Source organism: Odocoileus virginianus, chromosome 13 (genome assembly GCF_023699985.2).
Source record: "Odocoileus virginianus isolate 20LAN1187 ecotype Illinois chromosome 13, Ovbor_1.2, whole genome shotgun sequence".
Taxonomy (NCBI): Eukaryota; Metazoa; Chordata; class Mammalia; order Artiodactyla; family Cervidae; genus Odocoileus; species Odocoileus virginianus.
The window spans coordinates 9,521,368-9,547,657 of NC_069686.1; the positions used below are offsets into that span (position 1 = coordinate 9,521,368).

The following is a 26,290-nucleotide window of genomic DNA, read 5'->3' on the forward strand; positions in this document are numbered from 1 at the left end:
GAAGTTATGTTTTCCTAAAACAGTGCTCTCCAATAGAAACATAATGCAAGTTACATGTGAAATAATTTTTACAGGAGTCACATTAAAATGTAACAAGGAATAAGCAAAATTAATATTAATATTTTCTTTAACTGAATGCATCTAAAATATTCTCATTTAAATATGCAATTGATATTAATTTCAAACTGTTTATTTCAACATATGGTCAACACCTAAAAAATCAAGAGATTATATATATATATATATATATATACACACGTATGAATTTTTTTGTACTAAGTGTTTAATATCCAGATGTAATCTGTATTATAGGACCTCTTACTACAAACTAACCACATTTCATGTACTCAATAGCCACATGTAGCTTGTGGCTACTGTATTAGACAATAATTATATAATTTTATATATTTTGTATACATGTACATTATTTAACAAAATTATAACTTTTATTATCCAGACAAGTGTGTGTTTGTTCAAGTCTGCATGTTCATACAAACACACATGTATAATATTATTAGTAGCTATCAGTATAAAGCTATTGGCAGCAAATTAAAAGTAATGAAAGATCTAGAGAGTATGTCTTTTGAAAGATGAAATAAAGACAATCTTTTAAATATAATTTTATAGTCATTTACATATTTTATTATCTTCTATCTTCAAATATTGGTGATCATGAATGGACTATCATTAAATACATAAACAAAGTCATTACTTGTAATGCCTTAATTTAGCAACCGTGTTCAAAGTTTCCTTTTAAAAAACCCTAGCAAGGATACAGAGCACCTGAGTAGAAAAGCAACTGAAACTGTGGAAATCACTATGACCTCCCCAGACACAGAGTCTTCACAGACAAGTTTGGATTCAGACCTCCTGATTGGCAGACTACCTTCCCCTGGTTCACAGAGGGCAGTACCAAGGAAGTGAGCAGGAAAATACCCCTTAGGTAGGCAGGGAGGTGGAAGGAGCCTGTCTGCACGCAGGGAGAAATACATTTCTTCCCCAGTCAATTCACTTCACTAAAAGGGGTACCTGAGTCTCAACATCTCATCCCCTGAACATTTGAGATAAACAGGCATTTGCTGCTCACTTCTGATTACGACTACGCTAAACATACCACAGTATGGGACAATGTTATGCACAACAGGGAAGGGGGGTTAGGAGGAAGGTGGAAGGTTATTGACATCCTTTTCTGAAGGAAGGAATCTATCTAAATGAAACTTTGGAATTGTTAGACCTAAAGACTAGTCAATGTATACAGCACTTTGAATTGTGTAGGAGATGAGCGCTATTTAAGAGATCTTTCAACTTCATCTCCTTGATAGCACTTAGGACATAAATGAAAGAAAACATCTTATGACATGGATATCATAGCTCAATATTTAGATATTATATTTTTGTTTGAGCCAACAACCACTGTGTTTCAACTGTTGTCTTTTCACTTATACATTTAACTTTTGGTTTCATCTATTAATTGTCTGTATTTATAACCTCACCATGATACAACAGATAACATGCAGATATGGATTTAAGTAGAAGACAGAGATAAAAATAAATACTTTTTGAATGTCAGTTAAATGTAAGATAGTGAGCTAAGCACTGTCCATACATTTGAGACAGAACAACTAAAACCATCTTATACAGATGATTGTGTGTGTGTGTATATTTTTTCCTTGACAATTCTTCATAAAGAATACTACATAATCTACAAACCTGAGAATTTTAAAAAACCTTTAGTTACCAATTTATTGTTTTCAGTGTTAACTTTTTAAACATTATCCTCAATCCCTTATTTTACAGCTTCAAGTTACTTCTGAGATTGCTCTGAATTGAAACATACAATTTCTTCATATAAGGAAGATACATTGTTTAAAATGTTATGTGAGAAGTAATTTCAGTCAACTCTTTTGCAAATGTTCAAAGATGTACAAATGTTCTATTCCCATAGCCATCAGTGTTTCTACCAGTTGACTGACTAGAAATCTTGTCGTCTGCCTTTCACCTCAGTAAATACCTTTTTTACTAATCAAAAATTTTTAAGTTGAAAATATCCCTTTGACTTATCATTTCTAGTTAATTCTTTTGTTTACCAACCAGGTTGATAACAATCAAGATTTGACTATGCTTTGTTCATTTATCCATCCAATAAATCTTTACTTAATGCATGTTTGCCATACACCTACCACGCGCACATTTCTCCATGGATATTTCTATAGTCACTTCCTATGTTCCACGTGTTCAAAGAATTTAGGTTTTCCTACAATTTTGACAGATTTTTTTTTATTATCTTAAATTTTAATACAATATTGTGACAGGATCTTTCCAGTTAAATACAGACATCTAGAAATAGATTCAGTGCCATTCCAGACAGGAAGTAGGGGATAAATACCAGTGGTTGTAATGTCATGAATCAGGAAACTATGACAGGACAACAAAATAAAACATTTCCCTCCTGAGACCTTGTCAAGATCCTCTGGCAGATCAAAGCTGTATGCTCTGCTCCCTAATTCTTCATCCCACAAGTCTCTTAGGCAAAGACAATTATGCTTTGCAGAGTTATTCCAAATGGATAGGTCTGCGAATGTGTTATGCTTTCCTAGTCTGCCTTTGGGGAAGGAAGATGCTTAATAAGAGGGTGGGACTTATTTTAAGCAGTGCAGACAACTTCTAAATTCTTATGGACACTCTCTGAGTAAAAAATGAAATTCCATTAAGTGCATATTGTATTTGAATTCACTGTCAATGAAGGAAGCAGTATTGCAGTTTGAGAAAAAGCAAAGACTACTATGAAAAAAAGGGAGGGTATTAAAGATGCAGCGACTAGCTTATGCCCAGAGCCCATGGATAATAAAGATAAACAGGAAAAAGGTACTAAGTATAACCATTTATTCACCATTCACAGGTGACTCACCAGCTCAGCAGACACTATGTTGGACTCTTCAATGGATTTTATTTGCATTGAAGATGTACACAAGGCAGGAAATGGCTTGGACTTTGGACCCAAGCAGGCCTTTTCCAGTGGTCGTGTCTGGATATGAGAGCTGGACCATAAAGAAAGCTGAGTGCCAAAGAACTGATGCTTTTGAACTGTGGTGTTGGAGAAGACTCTTGAAAGTCTCTTGGACAGCAAGGAGATCCAACCAGTCCATCCTAAAGGAGATCAGTCCTGGGTGTTCATTGGAAGGACTGATGCTGAAGCTGAAACTCCAATATTTTGGCCACCTGATGCAAATAACTGACTCATTGGAAAAGACCCTGATCCTGGGAAAGATTGTAGGCTGGAGGAGAAGGGGATGACAGAGGATGAGATGGTTGGATGGTCTCACCTACTGGATGGACATGAGTGTAAGCAAGCTCCGGGAGTTGGTGATGGACAGGGAGGCCTGGTGTGCTGCAGTCCATGGGGTCACAGAGTCAGACACAACTGAGCGACTGAACTGAACTGAGGCCTGACTTTGAGTTGCAGTCCCATCTTCCACTTACTAGCTGAGTAACTTTACAAAAAGTCCTTGCAACACTCTGAACCACAGAGTCCTCACATGTAAAGTAAGAACAATGCCACCCATGGCCCAGTGTTGTTTTCTGGAAAAGAAGCAACATATATGGCAGTTCCTAACAATGTTTGAAGCAAGATAGGGTCTGAATTAATATTAGTTCCCCTTTCTTCCCCCATGTGTCTGTGCAAAGCAAATATGCTGTTGACTTTGCAATATGAATTTTCTTCCTTCCCCCAACAGAATGCATTTTTCAAATTGTCACAAATCTAAGAAGAGACATTAAGAAATCAAGAGTTTTTGAAGAGAAAAATTAATAATGATACATTAAGCCTCATTTTATTAATAATTATATTAACAGTGGAGATGCCAATTTTTTCCTGTGCTCTCCTTTAACATTTCATATCTTAGGTAAAACTATATTATTTTCTTTTCTAGAAAGTCATTAGGGCTAAATGACAGGGTTTGGGATCACTTCCAACTGCTATTCCTGATCTGTCCCTTAGCCTGTTCTTTAATAAGGTTGATAGGTCAAAGATGGAAATAAAATTCTCCAGTCTTGGCTTCGCTGGATCCTGTCATTAATGTGCTGAGAGATTTTAAGATGTGTTTTACACATGGTGGGGGGTGGGGGGGAGGGAGAGGTGAAGAGAAGGAGGAGGTGTAAGAAATTTTCCTCTTCATAGTTTTGTCAGAATACTGCAATCACTGTCATAAGCAAAAGGGAGAAAACCACTGACAGAAAGGAGCCCTCTTCTATGTTAAGAAGGGAACATGGTGTTGACTTAACAGTGAAAATCATCCCCTTTAAATGAGAATAGGCAATATTCTCATTTTTCCCAGGACTTGTCTACCGTGGGGTCCACACGAGTGGGGTGAGGCTCACTAGCTCCCGTCCCCAGACCCCACTCACCTAGCTGCAGCTGTTCGCAGGTCCTGGCGGGATTCTTCCCAATCTTGCATCTGTAAATCGCCCCAGGCTTGACCACTGAAGTGTTGGAGAGCCAGTTGGCAGTGGGCGCCCCGACTACGAGCCTAAGAAGAGAAACGCGCACGTGGGCGCAGATGTTAGCCTCGCTGCCCACTAAACCCCGGGTCTCCCCAGAGTCAGCCGGGCCGCTCCCGCCACCTCTTCCTCCGCCCACCACCCCAGCACTCAACCCGCCACCCCGAACTTCAGGGCCTGGGGCCAGAACGCACCCGGCTGCTGCCACCCCAAGATGAGTTCGTTTCCCAAGCACGTCTCCAGCGAGTTGGGTTCCCTCCTGCCTTCTCTACAGAGGAAAGTTTGAACCAGGCAGGGAATCCCTGGGGCTTTCTGCTAGCCGCTCTGAGATGCCAGAGGCTCCCGCGTCCGACCCTACTCACCATCGGTTGGCCCCGTGGCTGTGTAGCAGCACCGAGTAGCCGAACAGGGTGTTGGGGGGTCCCTTGTAGAGCAGCGCGCTCTCTGTGTCCACGTTGTAGGGGCGCCCGCTCGGGACTCCCGAGCACAACAGAAACATCACCGCCGCCCAGACGGCGGCCCCGCGGGGGCCCGGCCCGCGCCTCGCTTCCACAGCCATGCGCTCTCGGAGGGGAACATTCAACACTGAACCGCCACCGTCCGTCCCCAAGTTGCGCGGGATGCGACGGCTGGCCGAGGGGAAGAGCGCCCCAAGAGAAGAGGCTCAGCGTGTCCGGCGCCGGCGGGCGGGAGCGAAGAAGGGAGGGAGGAGGGCAGGGACCAAGGGAGGGAGGGGAAGTCTGGCTGCGGCGGGCGGAGCAATCCGAGGTGGCAAGGGATGCGACGCGCCCGCCGAGCCCCACGCGGGTTTCTGCAGCCGGGAGGTGCGGTGATCGTGAGTCCCGGGGCGCGGGCCTCTGGGTGGGGTACCGGGCGTGGTGCGGAGTCGCAGGACCCAGCGCTGACTCCCGGCACGCGTGACTGTAGGGGGCGCTAGGGGACCTTGGCTGCGCAGCGCGCGCCCAGGCCGGGCCTCCTGGCACTGCAGGAGTTGAGCTGGAAGGGGCCAGGTCTTTGCCTTTTAGCCGCGGTTGGGGCCTAGATACTTAGCTGCGTAGCCTCGATCCTACCGACCGCGCGCGCCCCACTATGAGCGCAGAGGCTCCTCCGCCTGCCCCGTGTGTCCCAGGGGCCAGCCACAAACCTGGGCACCAGATGGACTGCGAAGGGAACCGTCCTGAACCTTCGCTGATAATTCAGCACTACACCTGATTTGGGGGGCGGGGGGTTAATAAGCAACCACTAGAGAAATTAACCAGGGGACCCCCTCCCACACACACACACACAAAACCACTCCCTGAAGGCCCCCAAGGTACATTATGGTGGAAAAGACGTTATGGTAATCGCTTTAAGACTTCCACTTCCTTCCTCCCCTTACTTCCTCTTTAGTCCGGGCTGCTTGCTTGGAGCAGCGGCTCTAGCTGAAAGGCTGGCAGGGGCAGACGGTATAGGCTGTGGTTCGGTTCAAGGGCCAGGTTGGGGTAAGGGAACACTGACTTGCCTCATTTCGGCTGATTCTTCCCTCTAGTTCGTGATGCTGCCCCTTTCCACACGTCCGCTCAGTTCCACCGGATACATTAGCCATTGCTGAGATCAAGATACAGACACCATAATGGGCCTCTGAACGTGCCGGGGAACCACCGCACTAAACTGGGTGTGACTCTTGTCCTAAGTAAGGCAGGTGTACCTCGGGTTTCTTTCTAGTGCAGCTGGATGGCCGTAGATGATTAGGGTGGTATTTGCAGGAGATGCAGGTCTAGTTATTCTCTGGGTTTCCCTGGTGGCTCAGATGGTAAAGAGTTAGCCTGCAATGCAGGAGACCAGGGGTTGATCCCTGGGTCGGGAAAATCCCCTAGAGAGGGGAACGGAAAATAAAAGAAAAAGCTTTCATCAAATAGGGTGTGTGTGTGTGTGTGTGTGTGTGCGCGCGCGCGCATTAAAACCACATTGAAATAGTACCTCTCAAGTTGTAAAAGTAGACACATGATTAAAATACTTGTTCATTTACTTAGCATATTAATTGAGCAGGCATCTTGCCAAGCCCACAGGATGCCACAGTGAACAAGGCAGGACAAGATTTCAGGAAAAATTTCAGCCAAGTGGTAGACAGACAAATGTTTATTGACTGGAGAAATTTCTGGATGTTTTAGGGACACTTAGAGTTGAAGGAGAAGCAGGTGTTAGGCTAACCACTTTGGGAGAAGAGATGAAGGACAGGAGGGCCAGGTAGAGCAATGGGAAGAGGTGGCCTTTGCTGGAGTGGTGAGTGGCCCCCACACAGGATAGCACCATATGAGGTTGGCTAGGGAGGTGGGGACACGTTGTGAACCTCCTAAACCAGTTTAAGAATGTTTAATTCTATGCTGGAGCTAGTAGGCAGCTGTTGGAGGACTGGTCTTGGTCAGCTGTGGGTTTCAGAAGTGTGAAGAAAAAACTGGAGACAGAAAACCTAACTTTGCAGCCTTCTGCAATAATGAGTGGTGAGATGAGAGTGGCCTGAACTAGGAAGGAGCAGGAAAAAAGAGTTTCAAGGGCTATATGAGGACAGAATCCAACAGAATTTGATGACTGGGGCTTCCCTAATGCTCAGCGCTAAAGAACCCACCTGCCAATGCAGGAGACAAGGGTTCAATCCAGGGATCAATCCCTGGATCCAGGTTCAATCCCTGGATCTGGAAAATCCCCTAGAGAAAGGAATAGCTATCCACTCCAGGATTCTTGCCTGGGAAATCCCATGGACAGAGGAGCCTGGCAGGCTATCTAATAGTCCATGGGGTTTCAGAAGTGTCAGACACAATTTAGCAACTAAATAACAACTGAATTAGGTGACAGTATTGGTAAATAGGAATGTGGGGCTGAGGAAGGAGTCAGGCTGCCCAAGTTTCAAGTTTGGGATCTGGAAACATGATTCTAATTCACAGAGAAAAACACTGGGGGAATAATGCGTGTGTGTGTGTGTGAGAGAGAGAGAGAGAGAGAAGAGAGAGAGAGAGAGAGAGAGTATAGGTGGGGGGCAATGGTAGATTAAATTTTAGACAGCTGGAGTTTGAGATATTGTGGAATGTTAGGATATTCTAGTCAAACCCAACCCAATTATTTTTACTCTTCTGTCAACAGATAAAACAAGGGGAATAGTAATCCTCTCTTAGTATTTTCAATAAGGTAATTAAAAGGCAAATAATGGTGAGTGATAAATCTATTGTAAACATGAAATGAAATGGCTTCCAGAAAAGTAGCGTTAAGGACCCATGGTAAATGGTCCTGCTGTTTTTCCACTCAGGGCATTTTTGTTTCTGGGTAGATTGACATGCCAATTTCAATCCAATTCTACAATTAGCTCATCATTCTGAAATAAGCAGTACCTCTAGCTTGCTGCCACAAAATTTCTAGTTGAGACCTAAAGAAGTGTTAGCTGCGCAGTCATGTCTGACTCTTTGGCATCCCATGGACTGTGTAACCAGCCAGGCTCCTCTATCCATGAGATTTTCCAGCCAAGAATACTGGAGTGGGTTGCCATGCCCTCTTCCAGAGGATCTTCTGACCCAGGGATCAAACCAAGGTCTCCTGCATTGCAGGCAGATTCACAAAGTTTCTAGTTGGACCTGGGAAGCAGGTATATCAAAGGTCCTCCCACTTACACCCTCCTGGCCCCGGGGGCATCAGAGCCACTGATATGAACTCAGACCTCTTTCTTTCCCTTCTTTCACCAAAATCTTATGCAGGGAAACTCACTCAACACAATTCTTTCACAGGGTAATTAAGAGTAGTGGACAGTAAAGCATTTGATGGGGCAGGAACTTATTTCTATGATGGTGATTATGGTTATGATTTCATGACATTTTCAGAAACAACCGTATATGACCTCATCCACTATGGTAGCCCCATGTTTTTTTCCTACAAGGCTTGAGGAACAGTTTACTTTTCCTAAATCAGGAGGAATAAAGGGTATTTAACACTACTGTGACAGAGCCTGAAGATGCTGCTGTCTCCCCAGTCAGCAGTTTTGCTGGCAAGTGTGAGAATCAGGTGAGGGGTGGGGAGCGTGCAGGCAGGATAAGAGAAGGACTTTGAAAAAACTGCTCATGCCTATTGCACACTCTCAAATGAACTGAAATACTCAGTCATTCAATTAATGTGTCATTGATTAATATGCTTCAAGTGCCCACTGTGTGCTAAAAGATGTGTTAAGGTCTCAAATAAGTGTAAAAGATAAAACACAAGTGATTTTTACCCCTGGTAAGAAATCCTCCCCAGTAGAGAAGATTCCTATATGGGCTCACCCAGTTTCTCAGCTGTTACCAAGAGGAAGTATTGCTCCTTCTTGAAAGGCTTTCTTCTCATGACACTTTTTTGACTCGGAATTTCCCTCATCCTATCTGACCACTTTTGAGTTTCCTTTGCTGGCTCTTTCTCTCCACCCTAAGTATTACAAAACCTCTGGGCTCCATTCTGAGCCCGAGAGCTCTAACCCATTTCCTGTATCTTTAAATATCAGCTAAATAATCCCACTAAATACCGTCATGATTCCCAAATTCATGTCTCTAGCCTAGGCCTCTCTCTCGACTCCAGACTCATATGTCTTACTGCCTACTCGACATCTCTGCTTGGATGTCCAATGGGCATGGTGCACATAACTATCTAGCACTGAGTCCTAAACCATATTTCAACTATTTCTCCACCCGATCATTCCCGAAAACAGTATCTGCCCAGCAGTTCAGACCAGAAATACGGAAAGTAATTCTTGAGTCCTCCCTCTCTTTTTCTATTCCCTACATTTAATCCATCAGTAATTAAGTTCTACTGTCAACCTTCAGAAAGTATCTCCAGCTCATCTGTTTGATGAGCTTCTTCTGCCCTGCTATTACCGTCTTCCAATCTGAGCTGTTCCATAACCTGAGACCTGATCTCCCTATTTGTCCCTCCCCCACATCATCAATTTTCTACAGAGAAACTAAAATGAAATTTTAAAATTCTAAATCAAAGCATGCATGCTACTCCCTTGCTTGAAACTTTTAAATGGTTTCCCATCCTCTTCTAGTACAAACCACATTTAACAAGGCCTCCAAGGACTGGCCTCAGATCTGATCTCTGACTTCACTGCCAGCTCACTGGGTCACAGGCCCCAGGTTCGCTTTCTTCACCCACATGGGCCCTCCTTAATTTCCTTAAGTGCATCAAGGTTCTTTTTTTCCCCCACCCTCTGGGCCTTTACCCATATTGTTCCCTCTGCCTGGACACACAACCTCTGACTTTTCACATGCTTCCTCTCTTTCTTCAACCTCAGCTAAAAGGTCTCCTCCCAATTTTCCCGCTCACCCACTTAACGCAGGTTACCACATGGCAGACCGTGCCGCTCATTCTCTTCAGAGCTCTGTCATTCATAAGCACAGATGCCTGTCTGTTTTCACTTTGTCCGTCTCTCTAGAGCCAAGAGCAGAACATGCGTGTTGTGTTGTTACGTGGTTCACCTGACATGCTGCCTCACAAACAGCAGGTGTACGGTCAGAATTCTTTTGAACGGCTCTTAATAAGATTTGGACTTTTTACATCCTTATGGTAATAAACTGAGAGACATCTCATGTCCAGATTTCTCTCATCTCATATCCAGATGAGAGAAATCTGGGTATTCACAAGTTTTTGTTCATGAATTATTTTGCACAAAACAATGTCATTTGGAAGACTCAGAGATCACTATAAAACATGGGTCCTGCTCTCATTCAGATTATAATTTATTAGGAGAGAGATGCTACAGTTTAGAACCAGAGGATATAATCCAATAGAGAACCAGAGAATGTAGTCCAATGTGAATGTCATATATCTGGGGGACAGAGGGGAGAGCTGGTTGGTAACAGATGATGTAGATATAAAGAGCTGCGTTTGGGACCTTAGTTTGGGTAGAGTGTAGGGCAGGGAAAATGAAAGAACTGATACAACAGACTGGGAAAAAATTGACACAAATTTTCAGGTGCAGTTCATATGAGGAAGTAAAATCTGACGCATTTTTATAGGCCAGAAAATGGTAGCATCAGGAAAAAATAAAGGAAAGAAAAAAAAGCAACCAGAAAAATAATTGGAGCAGGGAAGGAGAGGTGAGTGTGTTCAGATAATGCTGCCTGGGTTCTAGAGATAGGTCTGACAGAAATGTCTGACAAGTAATTTTCAAGATTTTTTTTTTTAACTTTTAAACTTTTTCTTTAATAGATTTTTTAAATCAACAAAGTAAAGCCTGTAACATGTGAAACAATTAGTGATGCATGAAGAAAATGTTTGCCATCTCTTCCTGCCTCCCTCTAACCCAATCTTCTAAAGTGCCACCTTTCTCCCAATACAGTGACTGTTCCCAAGTGCTTCCCTCAAGGTCTGCTCCTGGGGGATCTCAACTAAGACATAGGAGATATTTTCCCACAGTGGTAAAAGTCCCAACATAAAACAAGAAGCTCTTTTATCCTGATATGTAATAACAGTCCAAATGTCCTGATGCTTGAATATAAATATCAATGATCAGATTGTTTACCAAAAAAAAAAAAAAAAATGGAATAATGTTTCTCTTCATTCTACGGGTTCTGACCTGTTGAGAAACTGTGGAAAACATACCTCAGAATCCCCGCCCTGGAATGTTTATCCAAGGACTCACCCTCCACTGGTGGAGGGCTAACCTTGCCACACTTACGGGTTGCACCTGTTTGCAGATAAGCATACTTCCAGGTGCCAAAGGAGTCCTCAGGAGGAGGTGAAGGACACAGGTGTCAGCAGGGAAGCTGCCAACCTTCTGAAACCTCACTGTGCTGGGGGATGCTCTGGGAGCTCAGCTGGCCCAACGGGCGGGGCATTGATGGTGTTGGCCACAACTGCCAATCAAAACCTTATATGGTCTGTTGGTGTTACTCAAATTTGGTTTTTAATCTCTTAAGCTTTCTCTGGTTGGTTGGGGAAAACAAGTGAATGTGAGTAAAGCACTCTAATATAGTATTTAATACATAATCAATACTGAAAAAAAATATAGCCTTTCCTCCATCCTTCTCTTTTAACATCATCATTAATGATGCAATCTATATAGAAATAAATTGTTGTTCAGTCACTCAGTCGTGTCTGATTCTTTGCGACCCCATGGACTGTAGCATGCCAGGCTTCCCTGTCCTTCACTGTCTCCTAGAGATGGCTCAAACTTATGCCCATTGAGTGGATGATGCCATCCAACCATCTCATTCTCTGTCACCCCTTCTCCTTCTGCCCTCAATAGTTCAATTACCAATAGAAATAAACTATGTATAGAAATCTGAGTTCAGTGTCAGTGACTCATGTGGAAGTTTGTCTAAGTGAATAAGTGGCATTTTCTATCTCTACTTGCTTCTGTTTATTTACTCATCCAACAAATATTTACTGAACACCTATTATGTGTAACTAAGAGATGCTATGCATACCATGGCAGACAGATTTGGGATCTTTACCTCTCGACATTTTTATCCCCTTGACACCTTTCAATACTTCGACATACATAAGCAGATTTTTTTTTTATAGCTATGAATATGTCATTTCCCTCTTAGTGACCCTAATGGGTCCTCCCCCAACCCAATCCAATTAAATTAGAATTTCTTGCCTGGGGCTTAATACCTTCCATGTTTGGTCTCAAAATAACTTTCTTCTAGCCCATCCCAAACATAGCCTATTTTTCCTTCCCTCTGGGAATGTCCTGTGTCCCCTTTAGGAAATGAACAGATCAAGAAATAACTACTTGAGCCAATAGATACCAAATGCCATACAAAATGGTGTCTAACAGAGAAATCCAACAGACAAGTTTCTTCTGACTGGATTGTTTGGGGCAAATTTTCTGGAGCAGAGGGACAATTTTGAGAAATTTCATTTATACCAGTCTTTTTACAACTCCTGAAATTATTGATACTTTATAACTTCTTAAACTAAGTCTATTTCATGCTTCAGTTCAGAAGAAGAAACAATTGCTTCTCTTGTTACAGGGTATAAAGGACCTGGTATAAAAGCATTCTCTCCTCAGAGCACATAGTTATTATGTGACAACATTTTATCTCATGAGAAATCTGATCTGGAAGATTGGATTTGTGCAGTGGAATGATTTAACAACTGATCCATGAAAGATAGCAAAGGTTCACAACACACACAGATAGTTTACAGCATCACTCTTTTCTATTGTCAGAGGTCAGAGTCCATGTAAATGGGCTATACAACAGGGTCTTATCTGAAGCCTTTCATACGCATGACCTCATTTTGAAAAGCCGAGTTCCTAAGCATTTTAGAAAGAGACACGGTGAATAAACAGTGTAAAATTGGTTAATCATGGGTAAAGTTTTATCACACAACAAACATTTATGTACACATGTCCCAAGTACTCACTCTGCAGACACTAAACAAGTTGAAGATGCGCTCTTATTCTTGAATAGCTGGCAATCTATTTAAGCAGACAATACACACAAACTTCAAACCAGAAAACAATTTCAAAGCAATGTTCAAAATATATTGTGAATATAGCAAAACTTATATAATACAATAGTGATGCTTTCAGAAGAGCAAAATGTTTGGTGACTAAGGGAAACAAACTTAGTTTAATCCTCCATTTATCTTTCTTTTGCTTTCTTTTCTTTTTTTAATCAGAGCAAACTGGAAGAACACAGATTAGTCTTGATAGACTAGATAAAAGAGGTAAGAGAACATTAGAAACTAAAATATCATCAGTAAATGGAAGGAATGTAAACAGTGGAAAGAGGCTCCATGGCTTTGTAAGGACAATGGTGCAAGATAAGAGAAATAATTTAATGCAGCAAAGTTTCCTGAATTGTTTAAAATCCCAAAGAAACTTTGGGAAAGTAATTATAATTTGAATTAGCAAAATACAATGAATAATACTAGAAATACAAAATTTCAGCCTTATCTCATATCTATGCATTGGAACTCCAGCAGGCAGCTTGGATATTCTATTTTGGGTGCACACTGAAAAGTTTTGTTTATAACAGTTGCACAGTATATTGACCCAGTAAAGTAAATTTCCTCTGTTTATAGAAACTTGAAAAACTATTTTGGTTTTAAAACCACATGTTGTTCATAAGGAACTCATTAGAACTGTGGATGAAAGTGAAAAAAAAATCAATCTTAGACTCATCTTTTTTATTACTGTCCAAAATATTGGTAGAACTAATTCAACACAAAAATAATTTCAGCTCTATCTCATATCTATGTATCTCAAATATATATGTACACACATATACACACATATGTACAAGCACACACATATATATTCGGTGGATTGTAGAGCTATTTCTTACCCTTTTCATTGCTTCACATAAAAATCAGCAGACTTTTTAGAAACCATACAGGGATTTATGAGACAGGAAACAGTTAATGGAACTGCCCTTGCATTTTTTACAGCTTCTTTGTTATTGAAATGAAAGTGTCCAATTAAATTGTCACTAAAGTTATTTCCACTCTCCAAATGTTATCGTCTTAAGTTACCACATACAACCAGAGAATCCTATTCTTTCTGAGCCTGCAGTAGGAATCAAAAAGCCACACACAGACAGATAAGCAGATAAAGGGCATTCAGTTCAGTTGCTAACTCTATTCAAGAAGGTGAAATGAGTAAGCACAAGGAGAAAAATATTCATCTTGAATAAATGCCAACATTTGCCTCTCTATATATCAATATCTACAATTGTATATCATTTATATTATCATATGCTGGCTTAATTAAGTCTATGCAAATAGAAAATTTTAACTCCTATATGTGTCCTTTGATAAATGGCCACAAAGTAAATTGTGCTTGTGTGTGTCTTTACAAATTTACAAAGTACATTTTCCAAGAGGCACTAAAGTGAAGTAGATATCAGCAAAGCTTGTATGGTGCAAAAGGAAATAACACAGAATGCAACATGGTAGCTAAGAATATATGCATATATATCTTAATTTAAAAAACATAAACACCACGGAGACATGCTTTTTATCAGAGGCCTTATCTGGAGTTTCTTCTTAGCAAGTAAGATCAGTACAGCAAAACTCAGAGACAAAATGTCAAAAGACATCTAGGCAGATCACAGACAGACCTCAGGGACAGCGAGAACCACAAAGAGCATTCCTAGAGGAGTACAAATCTGATTAAAATAATTTTGCAGTGTGACTGGAGAACACTGGGACCTTTGTTAATGGAGACTGAGGTTTGAGTGAAAAACTGAGAAGCCTCTGTATTTAGAATGAATTGTCTTAATAAAAGGAAGTGCCAGCCCAGGTCCCCTTAATGTGATACTAGTACTAGGGCATGGAAGAAAAGGATGTGCAGGAACTGGGTCAAGAGAATAGATAAGAAACAGTACTGACCGCACTAGCAACAATTTTCTTGGCCACAAGTGGGTAAAGATTATCACTGATTCTTCAGGGAGGACAGAATGAAAATTACTACCCAAAGTCTAACTGAGCTGATTTTTAAAAAATCAGTAGCATTGTAAGTTACTTGTAGTCCGTATCACTCTGTAAGTTTAGTCAATCCCAGTTCATGTTTTATTACTAGCACAAAGTACTGAGATATCAGCTTTAATTATATCTAAAGCATCCCGACTAAAAATAGCAGCCAATACTCTGTTACCAAGAACATGTACTAGTTAGTTAGGAGGTAATGCTATTTTACCAAGGTTTAGTCCTGGCTACTTAAGTACTTTATATTATAGGTTTACATACTCTAAGTTTATTGATCCTCAGGAGAAAATACTGTTAGGCAGGATGATTTATTTCATTTAGAGATGAGGCAATGCTTTCCAAAGTGTTAAGGACTTGCTCAGGTGAGTGACTACAGCCCTGATTCTTTCATATCCCCTTATAAGGAGACAGGACTGGATTATCTAGAAAGACAGCTACCAGAGTGGGTGCCAGGGCTTGGGTCTGTGGAAACAGAACTGGGCAAAAATAGAAGACTTTCTTAAAGCTCAAGTTCTAGAAAGCAAGATGAGTGCATTCAAACAAAGAATGGAAGTGGGAAAAGAAAACAAAGCTAAGGTCCAGAAAGCAGGCAGGCTCTCAAAACAACAGCAGATTCACATTGTCCTGGGCAATTGCTGTGAACAGAACAGAGACATCAATGGCTTGTCCAGACCGGCTTTAATGTCTTACAGACATAGAGTTTGCCTGGGAAGAGTGTTATAGTATTAAGTAACTGAAATAGGTGGCGCTAGTTGTAAAGAACCCACCTGCCACTTCAGGAGACATAAGAGACACAGGTTCGATCCCTGGGACAGGAAGATATCCTGGCGAAGGGCATGGCAACCCACTCCAGTGTTCTTGCCTGGAGAATCCCGTGGACACAGGAGCCTGGCGGGCTACAGTCCATAAGGTCGCAAAGAGTCGGACATGACTGAAGCAACTTAGCATAGCATACACGAGATAGAATTCAAGGACTCGTCTGCTATTCAAATGCACTTTTTTGTTTGTTTTGTTTTGTTTTAGTATTTCTTCCAATATAGCCCAGTGCATATGTTCTCGGTGCATAAGAGAAGTTCATTGTCTGAAGACATATGAAAAAGATTGCAGTCTGAGTAATCATCCCTAATTCCTCCAAGAAATGTGGTCTTTAAATGTTGACCGTACTTACTTGTTCAATTCCTAGCTTAGTTGACTTCAGATTCACAGGTTTCCCCTTATTTTCCTTGTAAATTAAGGAAGCCGGAGAAAAGCAGACTGAAGCTATCAAAGCAGTTTTGAGAAGACACTCTGCCTAGTCTAGTGCTTTTCATGTGCAGTGAGGGTCAGGAATTGGAAATGAGGCTGAAGGAATGAAATTAAAGGAAGTGATTTTCTAGATCCATGGAAGTCAGACCTTAATAATGAGACTTTATTAAAAATAACCCTGGAACATCTGACCTACCTGTGTTCAGGTATAAAAGTAGACATAAACCTATTTCAGCTCTTATTCAGAATAATTTTCAGGTTACTGGCACTTGAGACATAATCATATCTTGTAATAAAAGGGGTGGGCTTCCCAGGTGGCGCAGTGGTAAAGAATCTGCTTGCCAATGCAGGAGACGCAAGACACACAAGCTCCATCCGTGGGTCAGGAAGATCCACTGGAGAAGGAAATGGCAACTCACTTCAGTATTCTTGCCTGGAAAATTCCATGAGCAGAGGAGCCTGGTGAGCTACAGTCTATGGGGTTGTAAAGAGTTGACATGACTGAGCATGCACACATAATAGAGGTGGTAATAATTACTGCCAATAATTAGGAGGGGGCTATATTAACATTTAACTGAATGCCAATAAGTTAATAGTATAAAGACTGCACTCCAAGGCTTCAGCAAGCTTGCAGCTTGCATCATTCATTAGGGGCAGCGGACATGGGTGAGTGGCAGGGCTGTGGGCCCTGAAGTAGACACAGAAAGGTCTGGGTGGAAAAGATCCAAATCTAATCACATTGCTCTTTTATAGCTGTCACTTCTACAGACTTCACGTTTTATTCAGACATGGAAAAAGTTACTACATGGCTTTCAGCCGTTAAGTGATTTTGGAAGTGTTCATAAATCTTTATGAAAACCAATTCAGTTTCCAACTGGTAACAGTTTAGGAAATGGGCAAAAACACTTTCATCGCTCCACTGAAAAAAATTTTCATTGAGTCAAATGAAATTTTAGTGGCTTGACTGAAATGAATCCTTGTTTTGGGATCAATGTCCATATTGACAGTACTTGCCGCCAAAGCACTTTTAAGCAACTTTGCCTCTCAGTTTATAAAATAAAAGCCATAGAGCAGAATGAGGGTGAGGCAGGATAAACCCTTTCCGCTGCCCCCATGACAGACTCTTGCCTTAAACCACATTATCAATACCATCAGACTATTTTTATTTTTAAACCAGGTTAACTGTCTTTAAAAAACCCTGGATTTCGTAACTTCATTAGATAATTTTTCACAAATAGAACTTGTAAATGGCTTTTCAATCCTATTTGGGGGAACTCTTTGTTTTTCATAGTAGAGAACTCAGCTAAATGAGGCAAGAGATGAACACGGGCTAGGGATGCTTTTTGAAGTGAGATGGTAGTGTGACTTGTAAACATTAGAAGGTCTCCTGTATGGGAACTGAAGTGAAAAGAGAACTGTTTGTCTGAGGGTTGTTCTTGTTCAGTCAGTAAGCTATGTCTGACTCTTTGCGACCCCATGGACTGCAGCACACCAGGCTTCCCTGTCCTTCATTATCTGCCTGTATCTGCTCAAACTCATGCCCATTGAGTCAGTGATGCCAACCAACCATCTCATCCTCTGTCACCCCCTTCTCCTCCTGCCCTCAATCTTTCCCAGTATCAGGGTTTTTTCCAATGAGTCAGCTCTTTGCATCAATTAGCCAAAGTTTTGGAGCTTCAGCTTCAAATCAGTTCTTCCAGTATACAGGGTTGATCTCCTTTAGGACTGACTGTTTTGATCTCCTTTAGGATTGACTGGTTTGATCTCCTTGCTTTCCAAAGGATTCTCAAGAATCTTCCCCAGCACCACAATTCGAAAACATAAATTCTTTGATGCTCAACCTTTATGGTTCAACTTTCACATCCATACATGACTACTGGAAAAAACCATAGCTTTGTCTATATGGACCTTTGTCAGCAAAATGATGCACCTGCTTTTTCATACACTGTCTAGGTTTATCATAGCTTTCCTTCCAAGGAGCAAGTGTCTTTTAATTTCATGGTTGCAGTCACCATCTGCCATGATTTTAGAGCCCAAGAAAATAAAGTTTGTTACTGTTTCTACTTTTCCCCTTTCTGTTGTCCCATGAAGTGATGGGACTGGATGCCATGATATTAGTTTTTAGAATACTGAGTTTTAAGCCAGTGTTTTCCCTCTCTTCTTTTACCATCATCAAGAGGCTATTTAGTTCCTCTTTGCTTTCTGCCATTAGAGTGGTAAAGAAAGAAAGAAAGTGAAGTCACTCGGTCATGTCCAACTCTTTGCAACCCCATGGACTATAGTCTGTCTGGCTCCTCCATCCATGGGATTTCCCAGGCAAGAATACTGGAGTGCGTTGCCATTTCCTTCTCCAGAGGATCTTCCCCCAGCCAGGGACCCATTCAGGATCTCCCGCATTGCGGGCAAACTCTTTACTCTCTGAGCGACCAGGGAAGCCCAAAGACAAAAGCCTGCATGGCTCGTGTGCTGTGTGTGCTTAATCACACAAATCTTAGTTTTCTGAATATTGAGTTTTAAGCCAGTGTTTTCCCTCTCTTCTTTCACCTTCATCAAGAGGCTCTTTAGTTCCTCTCTGCTTTCTGTCATTAGAGTGGTATCACTTGCATATCTGAGGTGGTTATTTCTCCTGGCAATCTTAATTCCAGCTTGTGATTCATCTGGCCCGGCATTTCTCATGATGTACTCTGCCTATGAGTTAAACAAACAGGGTGACAATATACAGCCTTGAGATAGTCCTTTCCCAATCTGGAACCAGTCCATTGTTCCATGTCTGGTTCTAACTGTTGCTTCTAGACATGCATACAGGTTTCTCAGGAGACAGGTAAGGTAGTTGGTATTCCCATCACTTGAAGAATTTCCCACAGTTCGTTGTGATCCACACAGTCAAAGGCTTTAGTGTAGTTAATGAAACAAAAGTAGATGTTTTTCTGGAACTTCCTTGCTTTCTCTATGGCCCAATGAATGTTGGCAATTTGATCTCTGGTTCCTCTGCCTCTTTGAAACCCACCTTGTACATCTGGAAGTTCTTGGTTCACGTACTGCAGAAGCATAGCTTGAAGGATTTTGAGCATTACCTTGCTAGCATGTGAAATGAGTGCAACTGTATGGTAATTTGAACATTCTTTGGCATTGGCATTCTTAGGATTGGAATGAAAACTGACCCTTTTCAGTCCTGTGGCCACTGCTGAGTTTTCCAAATTTGCTGGCATATTGAGCGCAGCGCTATGACAGCACCATCTTTCAGGATTTGAAATAGCCCATCTGGAATTCCATCACCTCCGTTAGATTTGTTCAGAGTAACGCTTCCTGAGGCCCACTTGACTTCAAATTCCAGGATGTCTGGGTTTAGGTGAGTGATCACACCATCATGGTTATCTGGTTCATGAAGGTATCTTTTGTGCAGTTCTTCTGTGTATTCTTGCCACCTTTTCCTAATCTCTTCTGCTTCTGATAGGTCCTTATTGTTTCTGTCCTTTATCATGCCCATCCTTGCATGAAATGTTCCCTTGATATCTCTGTCTGAGGGTAAGCCTCTTTATTCTTTTATGTCCCTCTTTATTTGTAACTCAGATGTCTGTTCACAGAAAAATTTTGCCCTCTTCTTTTGGAACCTCCCTGATCAGGTTGTCATTGCCCATATTTTAGGAGATCTGCTTCCTTGCAGATTTCCCCCAGCACAAGAACGGTGCTAATATCCTTCCTTCAGTCCATGTGCCTATTGCTATCTGGTCTATTGGAGGTGTCTCATTTTAAACCTGGAGTGGTCATGATAAACTTCAGGCATCAACAAGTAAACAACAGATAACTCCCTGTTTTCCTTGAGTCCATTCCATGCCTACATGTTCATTTTTTCTCAGCAAATATTTATTGACACCTGCTCTATGCCAGGCACTGTGCTGAGAGCTACAAATATTAATACGAACATAAATTAAGATAGGGCCCCACAGAAATAGAGCTGCAGACAAAGAGAATGGACTCGTGGACACAGAGGGGCAAGGAGAGGGTGGGACAAATCCAGAGAGGAGCATTGACATATGGTTCAGATGGCAAAGAATCCACCTGCAATGCAGACCTGGATTCAATCCCTAGGTTGGGAAAATCCCCTGGAGGAGGGCAAGGCAACCCTCTCCAGTATTCTTGCCTGGAGAATCCCCATGGACAGAGGAGCCTGGTGGGCTACATCCCATAGGGTCACAAAGAGTCAGACATGACTGAGCAACTAACACAGCACAGCATTGACATATATATACCACCATGTGTAGAACAGATGACTAGAAGGAAGCTGATGTACAACAGAGGGATTCAGATCAGTGCTCTGAGATGACCTAGAAGGGTGGGGTGGAAGGGTGGGAGGGAGGGAGGCCCAAGATGGAGGGGACACGTTGTTGCTGTCCAGTAGCCCAGTTATGTCTGACTTTCTGCGACCTCCTGGCCAGCAACATGCCAGGCTTCCCTGTCCCTCACCACCTCCCAAAGTTTGCCCAAGTTCATGTTCATTGCATCAGTGATGCCATCCAGCCATCTCATCCTCTCTGTCTGCCCTCAATCTTTCCCAGCATCAGGGATTTTTCCAATGAGTCAGCTATTTGCATCAGATAACCAAAATACTAGAGATTTAGCATCAGTACTTCCAGTGAATATTCAGGATTGATCTCCCTTAAGATTGACTGGTTTGATCTCCTTGCCATCCAAGGGATTTTCAGGAGTCTTCTCTAACACCATAGCTTGAAGGCATCAATTCTTTGGCATTTTGCCTTCTTCACGGTCCAGATGTCACAATCACACATGACCACTGGGAAGACCATGGCCTTGACTATATGGACCTTTGTTGGCAGAGTGATGTCTCTGCTTTTCAATACACTGTCTAGGTTTGTAATCACTTTCCTGCCAAGAAGTAATCGTCTTCTGATTTCATGGCTGCAGTCACCATCCGCAGTGATTTTGAAGCCCAAGAAGAGGAAATCTGTCACTACTTCCACATTTTCCCCTCTATTTGATCCAGTAATGGGATTGGATGCCATGATCTTAGTTTTTTTTAATATTTAGTCTTAAGCTGGCTCTTTCCTTCTCCTCCCTCACCCTCATCAAGAGGCTCTTTGGTTCCTCTTGGCTCTTTAATTCCTCTCCCGCACCCCAAAGAGGAGGGGACATTTGTATACTTAAAGCTGAGTCATATTGTTGTACAGCAGAAATTAATACAACATTGTAAAGCAATTATTCTCCAATAAAAAAATTACTTGAAAAGAATACAGATCCCGCACTGCAGGAAATTACAATATACATATGTGATTCAGATGAAATTTAAAAAAAAGAACTATACTTTTTAAAGTGCAATATTCCATGTAGGAACAAAGATAGCTTTATCATCTGAAGGGGGACATCTCTACTGACTCTTTCAATATGACTAGCTGCTGACTGGATAGGCTAGTGGAGCATTAGGACTGCAGTAAATCACATTTTTAGGAAACATTAGGAAACAAAATCCAAAAACTTTTCATTTAGGAAAAGTTAGGCATGTGGCACATATCAGGGAGTGGTAGGAAGAGACGGAGAAGAAGTAGGCAACGTTTAGACATGGAAAACTCGGGCCACACTAAAGAGTATGATTTTTTACTACATTCAGAAAAATAGTTTATGCAATATCCTCACATGCCTAGGGATACTGGAGTCACAGGAAATCAGAATCAGATAGTTTAGTTAAATGATGGATGCATTAATATAGCAGAGAAATGCCAAGAGTTTGAATTAAATCTTAAAAGGCTAAAGAGGAAGAAATGGAATGAGGGCAAGGGAAAAATTGAGCATATCACAGTTCTGGGGTGACTGGGTGTCGCCATTCACTGTGATACAGTGTGAAGGAGGGAGCCTTTTGGATGGGAAAATAATCACAGCAGGGTGTTGAACTGAAATTGACTTTTCTGAGAAACATCCAAGTGACTATATTTCAGAGACAATTAGTGAGACAATTTTGGGACTCAGGAGAGATGCCTATTCTAAAGATATTATTTTGGTAGGATCATTAACATAGGGGGACTTCTCAGGTGGTTCAGTGCTAAAGTCTCCTGTCAACACAGGAGACATGGGTTTGATCCCTGGGTCAGGAAGATCCTCTGGAGGAGGGCATGGCAACCCACTCCAGTATTCTTGCCTGGAGAATCCCATGGACAGAGGAGCCGGTGGGCTGCAGTCATGTGGGGGTGGCAAAGAGTTGGACAAAACTGAGCGACTGAACATACACACATATTAACACAGAGATGTATGATGGAGAGAGCATGAAAAAGAATAAAACAGAGCTTTGAGAAAACCTTGAAGGATACCAAAGTTTGGGGTCATACAGATGAAAAGCTAGCTTCAACAGGTCTATGAAGGAATCGTCTGAGAGGCAAGAGAACCGGGGAAATGTCACGTCTCTCAGATGACCAGCAGGACAGCTCTCTCTGATGTTGCTTTTTCCACATGCTGGTTTCTTCATTTCCTACCCACTTTCTCTGCCATGTTCTATCTCCCCTGTTACTACCAGATAGCAAGCCCTCTCTCAAGCCTGAACCTTATCAGCTTTTGTCCTAACATTTATTTCCATATCTGTTCCTTTAAGGGTGGCAGTAAAGATGACCACTGCCCACAAACAACTTCACTGACCCAAATTCCAGTTACCTAAGTCTCTTCAAATTTAGAAGGAGATGGCTCTTTGAAGGGGATGATGGACATATAAGTCTTAGTGCCTGCACACTTCCCATGGAAAAAGCAGCTGTATTGGAACAGGAGGGGAAGCAAAAGAGACTAAGCAGGAAGGCTGAGTCTTGGACTCAGCAGGGGAGGAATGAAGCAGCTAGGGCCGTGGCTGCTCTTCAATACGAGGAGGGCATGGCAACCCACTCCAGTTTTCTTGCCTGGAGAATTCCACGGACAGGAAAGCCTGCTAGGCTACAGTCCATGGGGTCGTAAATAGTCGGACATGACTGAGTGACTAATGGTAACTTTAGTATGACACACCGGGCCCTGTTGTCAGATGCCAAATCTTCCTAGTAGCACTGTGGAATGGTCCCGAGCTGAGTGCTTAGCGTGGAACTGCCCTGTTGGATTTTAAGGGTCAGACTCTGAGAAGATCAGGGGCTCCTGACATTTTAAGTGAGCTCACGGCACCCAAGTAGTTTGGTGAAGTGTTTGAGAGTGGGCTGAGGTCTGAATAAACTTGGGGATTCTAGTGAAACATGGTTCAGAAATTTGGTTCAGAATCTAGGGTGGAAGGATTTCAGTGAGGCCATATACTTCCAATAAAGTGGGGATTTTATTCTGGGGAACCCAGTGGTTAAAAATGTGGCTGTTTGAATTTTTGCTAATGGATGAACGTGGAGCCCAAGTACCTCTGCCCTCCTTCTGTCTCTGCTTCTTTCTCTGTTTTTGTTTTTGTTTTTTTCATTTTCTCTCTCTCTCATACACACACACACAGCTTGTAAGCTTATGCCCCACTAAAGTAAGACTAGATAGGTGTGAATTAATTCTCTATTCAACATTTGTATGTAAGACATGCACAATGTGGCATGTCTATTGTTTAAACATCGTCCTGTCTGTTGCCACGTACGCATTTCAAGCAGGTGCATAGGGAAGGGGCTGGGCTATACTCCCAGTGTTAGATTGTCTGGGAACCTACTGATCACTCCAGGTGCTGGCAGAACAATCCTCAATGACAGTAGAACACCTGGAGAATGTCTTCTAAGACAGAGCTTCTTAAACGTGAATGTGCCTATGAATCACTCAGACATCTTGTTAAAATGCAAATTCCGATTGAAAGCTGGTCTGGGGTGGGGCCTTAAGGTTCTGCATTTCTAACAGGCTCCCAGGTGATGCCATAACTGCTAGGCTATAGATCACACTTTGAGTAGTGAGGTTTTAAGAAAATATTCTTGGTTGAGTTTTATTACACAGTTATGCCAGCAGAGTATAAAATTCATCAGTATTGCCAGCTCAGAAAATCTGAACCAAGCAGTTAAGTGTAAATCGCTCTTTTCTGTCAACATCTTGTGGTTGAAAAATTAAATTAGACTCTGTAATGAAAATCTATTTTGACATTTAGTTAGAAACTATATTAATCCTCTTTTATGATGAGATAAAGTTCTGAAGCCTGCTATCTTTTACTAACAGATTCAGTGAATTATAGTTAGAAATCCCATCTCTCTCTATAACTGTCTGTAAATTATCATGGTAAAATGCCTAGTGTAGTTCAGGTTCTTTATTTAAATTAAATGCTTTTCTCACACTAACAGAATGATTTGTAAAGAAATCTTTCAGCTATTTCCTTCCTTCCTCCCTCCCCTCTTACGCTTCCTCCTATCGCATCTTCCTTCCTTCCTTCCTTCCCTCCCTGGAAGGAAAATATCAGCTTCCATAATAGCTTAAGTGCAAAATGAGTCTATTTAATAAGGACAGGGACTCCAGAAAGCAGTTTTCTGATTATATTCGTATTGAAATTTTAATTTGGATGAGCCTTCTAATTCTTAAGAATGAATATGATTTCTGAGAATCTAAACCTTAACATCAAACATCTACATTGATAGATTCTCCCAAACAGTTGATATATTTTTACCTCAAGAGACTTCAACAGTTAAATCTTTAGATGTTTTCATCCTGCTATGGGCTGGGCACATCAATGATGTACTATGATTATGAAGAATATTTAATTCTAAAAATTCACCTCCTAGTCTGATATTACCATAATGATGTTCTGAAGAAGACTAATTCTATGAACCAGATTATTATTCCCCAAAGGGGAATTCTGTGGTTACACAAACTTGGTAAAATGTGCATTCTTTAACTTTTTCTTAGACACCCACAAAGCACATAAATATTTGAAAAATACTGAGAATAAACCTATTGTACTCTATTACAGTGTTTCTCAAATTTATTTGTTCATGGAGTACACTTTGAGAAATGTTTCCCTTTTCCATTTTTAATCTTTCTCCATATTGATTACATTTTTGGCTTGAGGAAGACATGGATGGAATGCCATTGCTTGCCTCATCAATAAAAACAAGAAGTCTTCACAGAAAGCTAAATGAGTTTCTCTGAAGCCTTTTTGGAAAACCAGGACCTTCTGAGCTGTGTCGGGCAAGGGGATGTCTACCAAAGTGGGGAAGGAATGGTGGGGATACGGGTAGAGCAGTCATGATTCATCACCTGGCTGGCACGCCGGATGAATGTCAGAATGCTGTCAGCAAGGAATGAAAGTGAGGATGGCTTCTGGGAAGAAAACTAGCAAAGCCTAGGGAAGATTTTTTTTTTTTTTAATGTGTTTACCACCTCTACCCTCTTCATACTGGTTTAAGCCGCTATCTTTTCTCATTTCTTTAAAAGCCTTTTTAGTGGTTCCTCTGTACTTGTCCCCTTACCATCAATTCTTCACATAATTGTCAGAGTGATCATTTAAAAACATAAATCAAGTCATGTGACTTCCCTGCTCAAGCCCTTCCAAGGGGTTTCCATTTCATTTAGCCCAGTGAAATGCAGCTCCTTGGTCATAGCAAAAAGGCCTTGTGAATTTCTGCAACCTCACCTCATGCTTTATTCAGTTCATTCCAGCCCTGGCCTTTTTGCTGTTTCACCAAAATGCTACACTTCTTTTAAATTTTGTGCCCTTGGGACTTTCTATCTTCTGGCTATACATTTCTTTCTTCAGATATTCACATGACTTGTTCCCTCATTCCCTGCCATGTTACCTCCCCAGGGAGACCCTCCTTAATCAGGCTAAGACATCTGCTTTATTTTTCTGATAAGCTTTTTTTTTCACATACTTTTACACTTATCTCTTTGCTGCTGCCTCCATTTGAGTTGCTTGTGTCTATCTCTGTATGCTCAGCACTTGAAACAGTGCATCACATATTGTACTGAAAATCTTTCTGGAGTGCAACAATAAAGTCCATAAAGTTAAAAGGGAAAATCATCATGATCAGTTAAAAGAGAAAGTGCTGGACTTCAGGACTTCCCTGGTGGTTCAGTGGTAAAGAATCCACCTGCCAATGCACAGAGAAAAGATCTCACAAGGACTTTGCTATTCAGAGTTTTCATTGTGATCTTCAAATGCCTTCTATTACTCTGTAATATTCTTTACAAACAACCC

The 26,290-nt window shown here is 41.7% G+C and overlaps 1 protein-coding gene and 1 long non-coding RNA gene across 3 annotated transcripts in view; one reads left to right on the plus strand and one right to left on the minus strand.

Annotated features, from left to right (window-relative positions):
• The window catches only part of ITGA4 (integrin subunit alpha 4), an 86,057-nt gene extending 80,907 nt beyond the window's left edge, over nt 1-5,150 (minus strand). The window contains exons 1-2 of one of the 2 annotated variants that reach the window (XR_002313005.2): nt 4,860-5,150; nt 4,405-4,526 (exon numbers count right to left, since the gene is read on the minus strand). Coding sequence is in view for 1 of the 2 variants with exons in the window: in XM_020888659.2 (XP_020744318.2) it covers nt 4,405-4,526; nt 4,860-5,056 (319 nt within the window). In the remaining variant the exon portion in view is untranslated. The remainder of the gene's footprint in view (nt 1-4,404; nt 4,527-4,859) is intronic. The other variant, XM_020888659.2, reaches the window with a different exon arrangement.
• Nucleotides 5,151-5,244: 94 nt separating this feature from the next.
• LOC139038028 (uncharacterized) overlaps nt 5,245-26,290 on the plus strand; it is a 37,115-nt gene continuing 16,069 nt past the window's right edge. Inside the window, exon 1 of the long non-coding RNA XR_011490926.1 lies at nt 5,245-5,321. This is a non-coding gene — a long non-coding RNA (uncharacterized lncRNA). The remainder of the gene's footprint in view (nt 5,322-26,290) is intronic.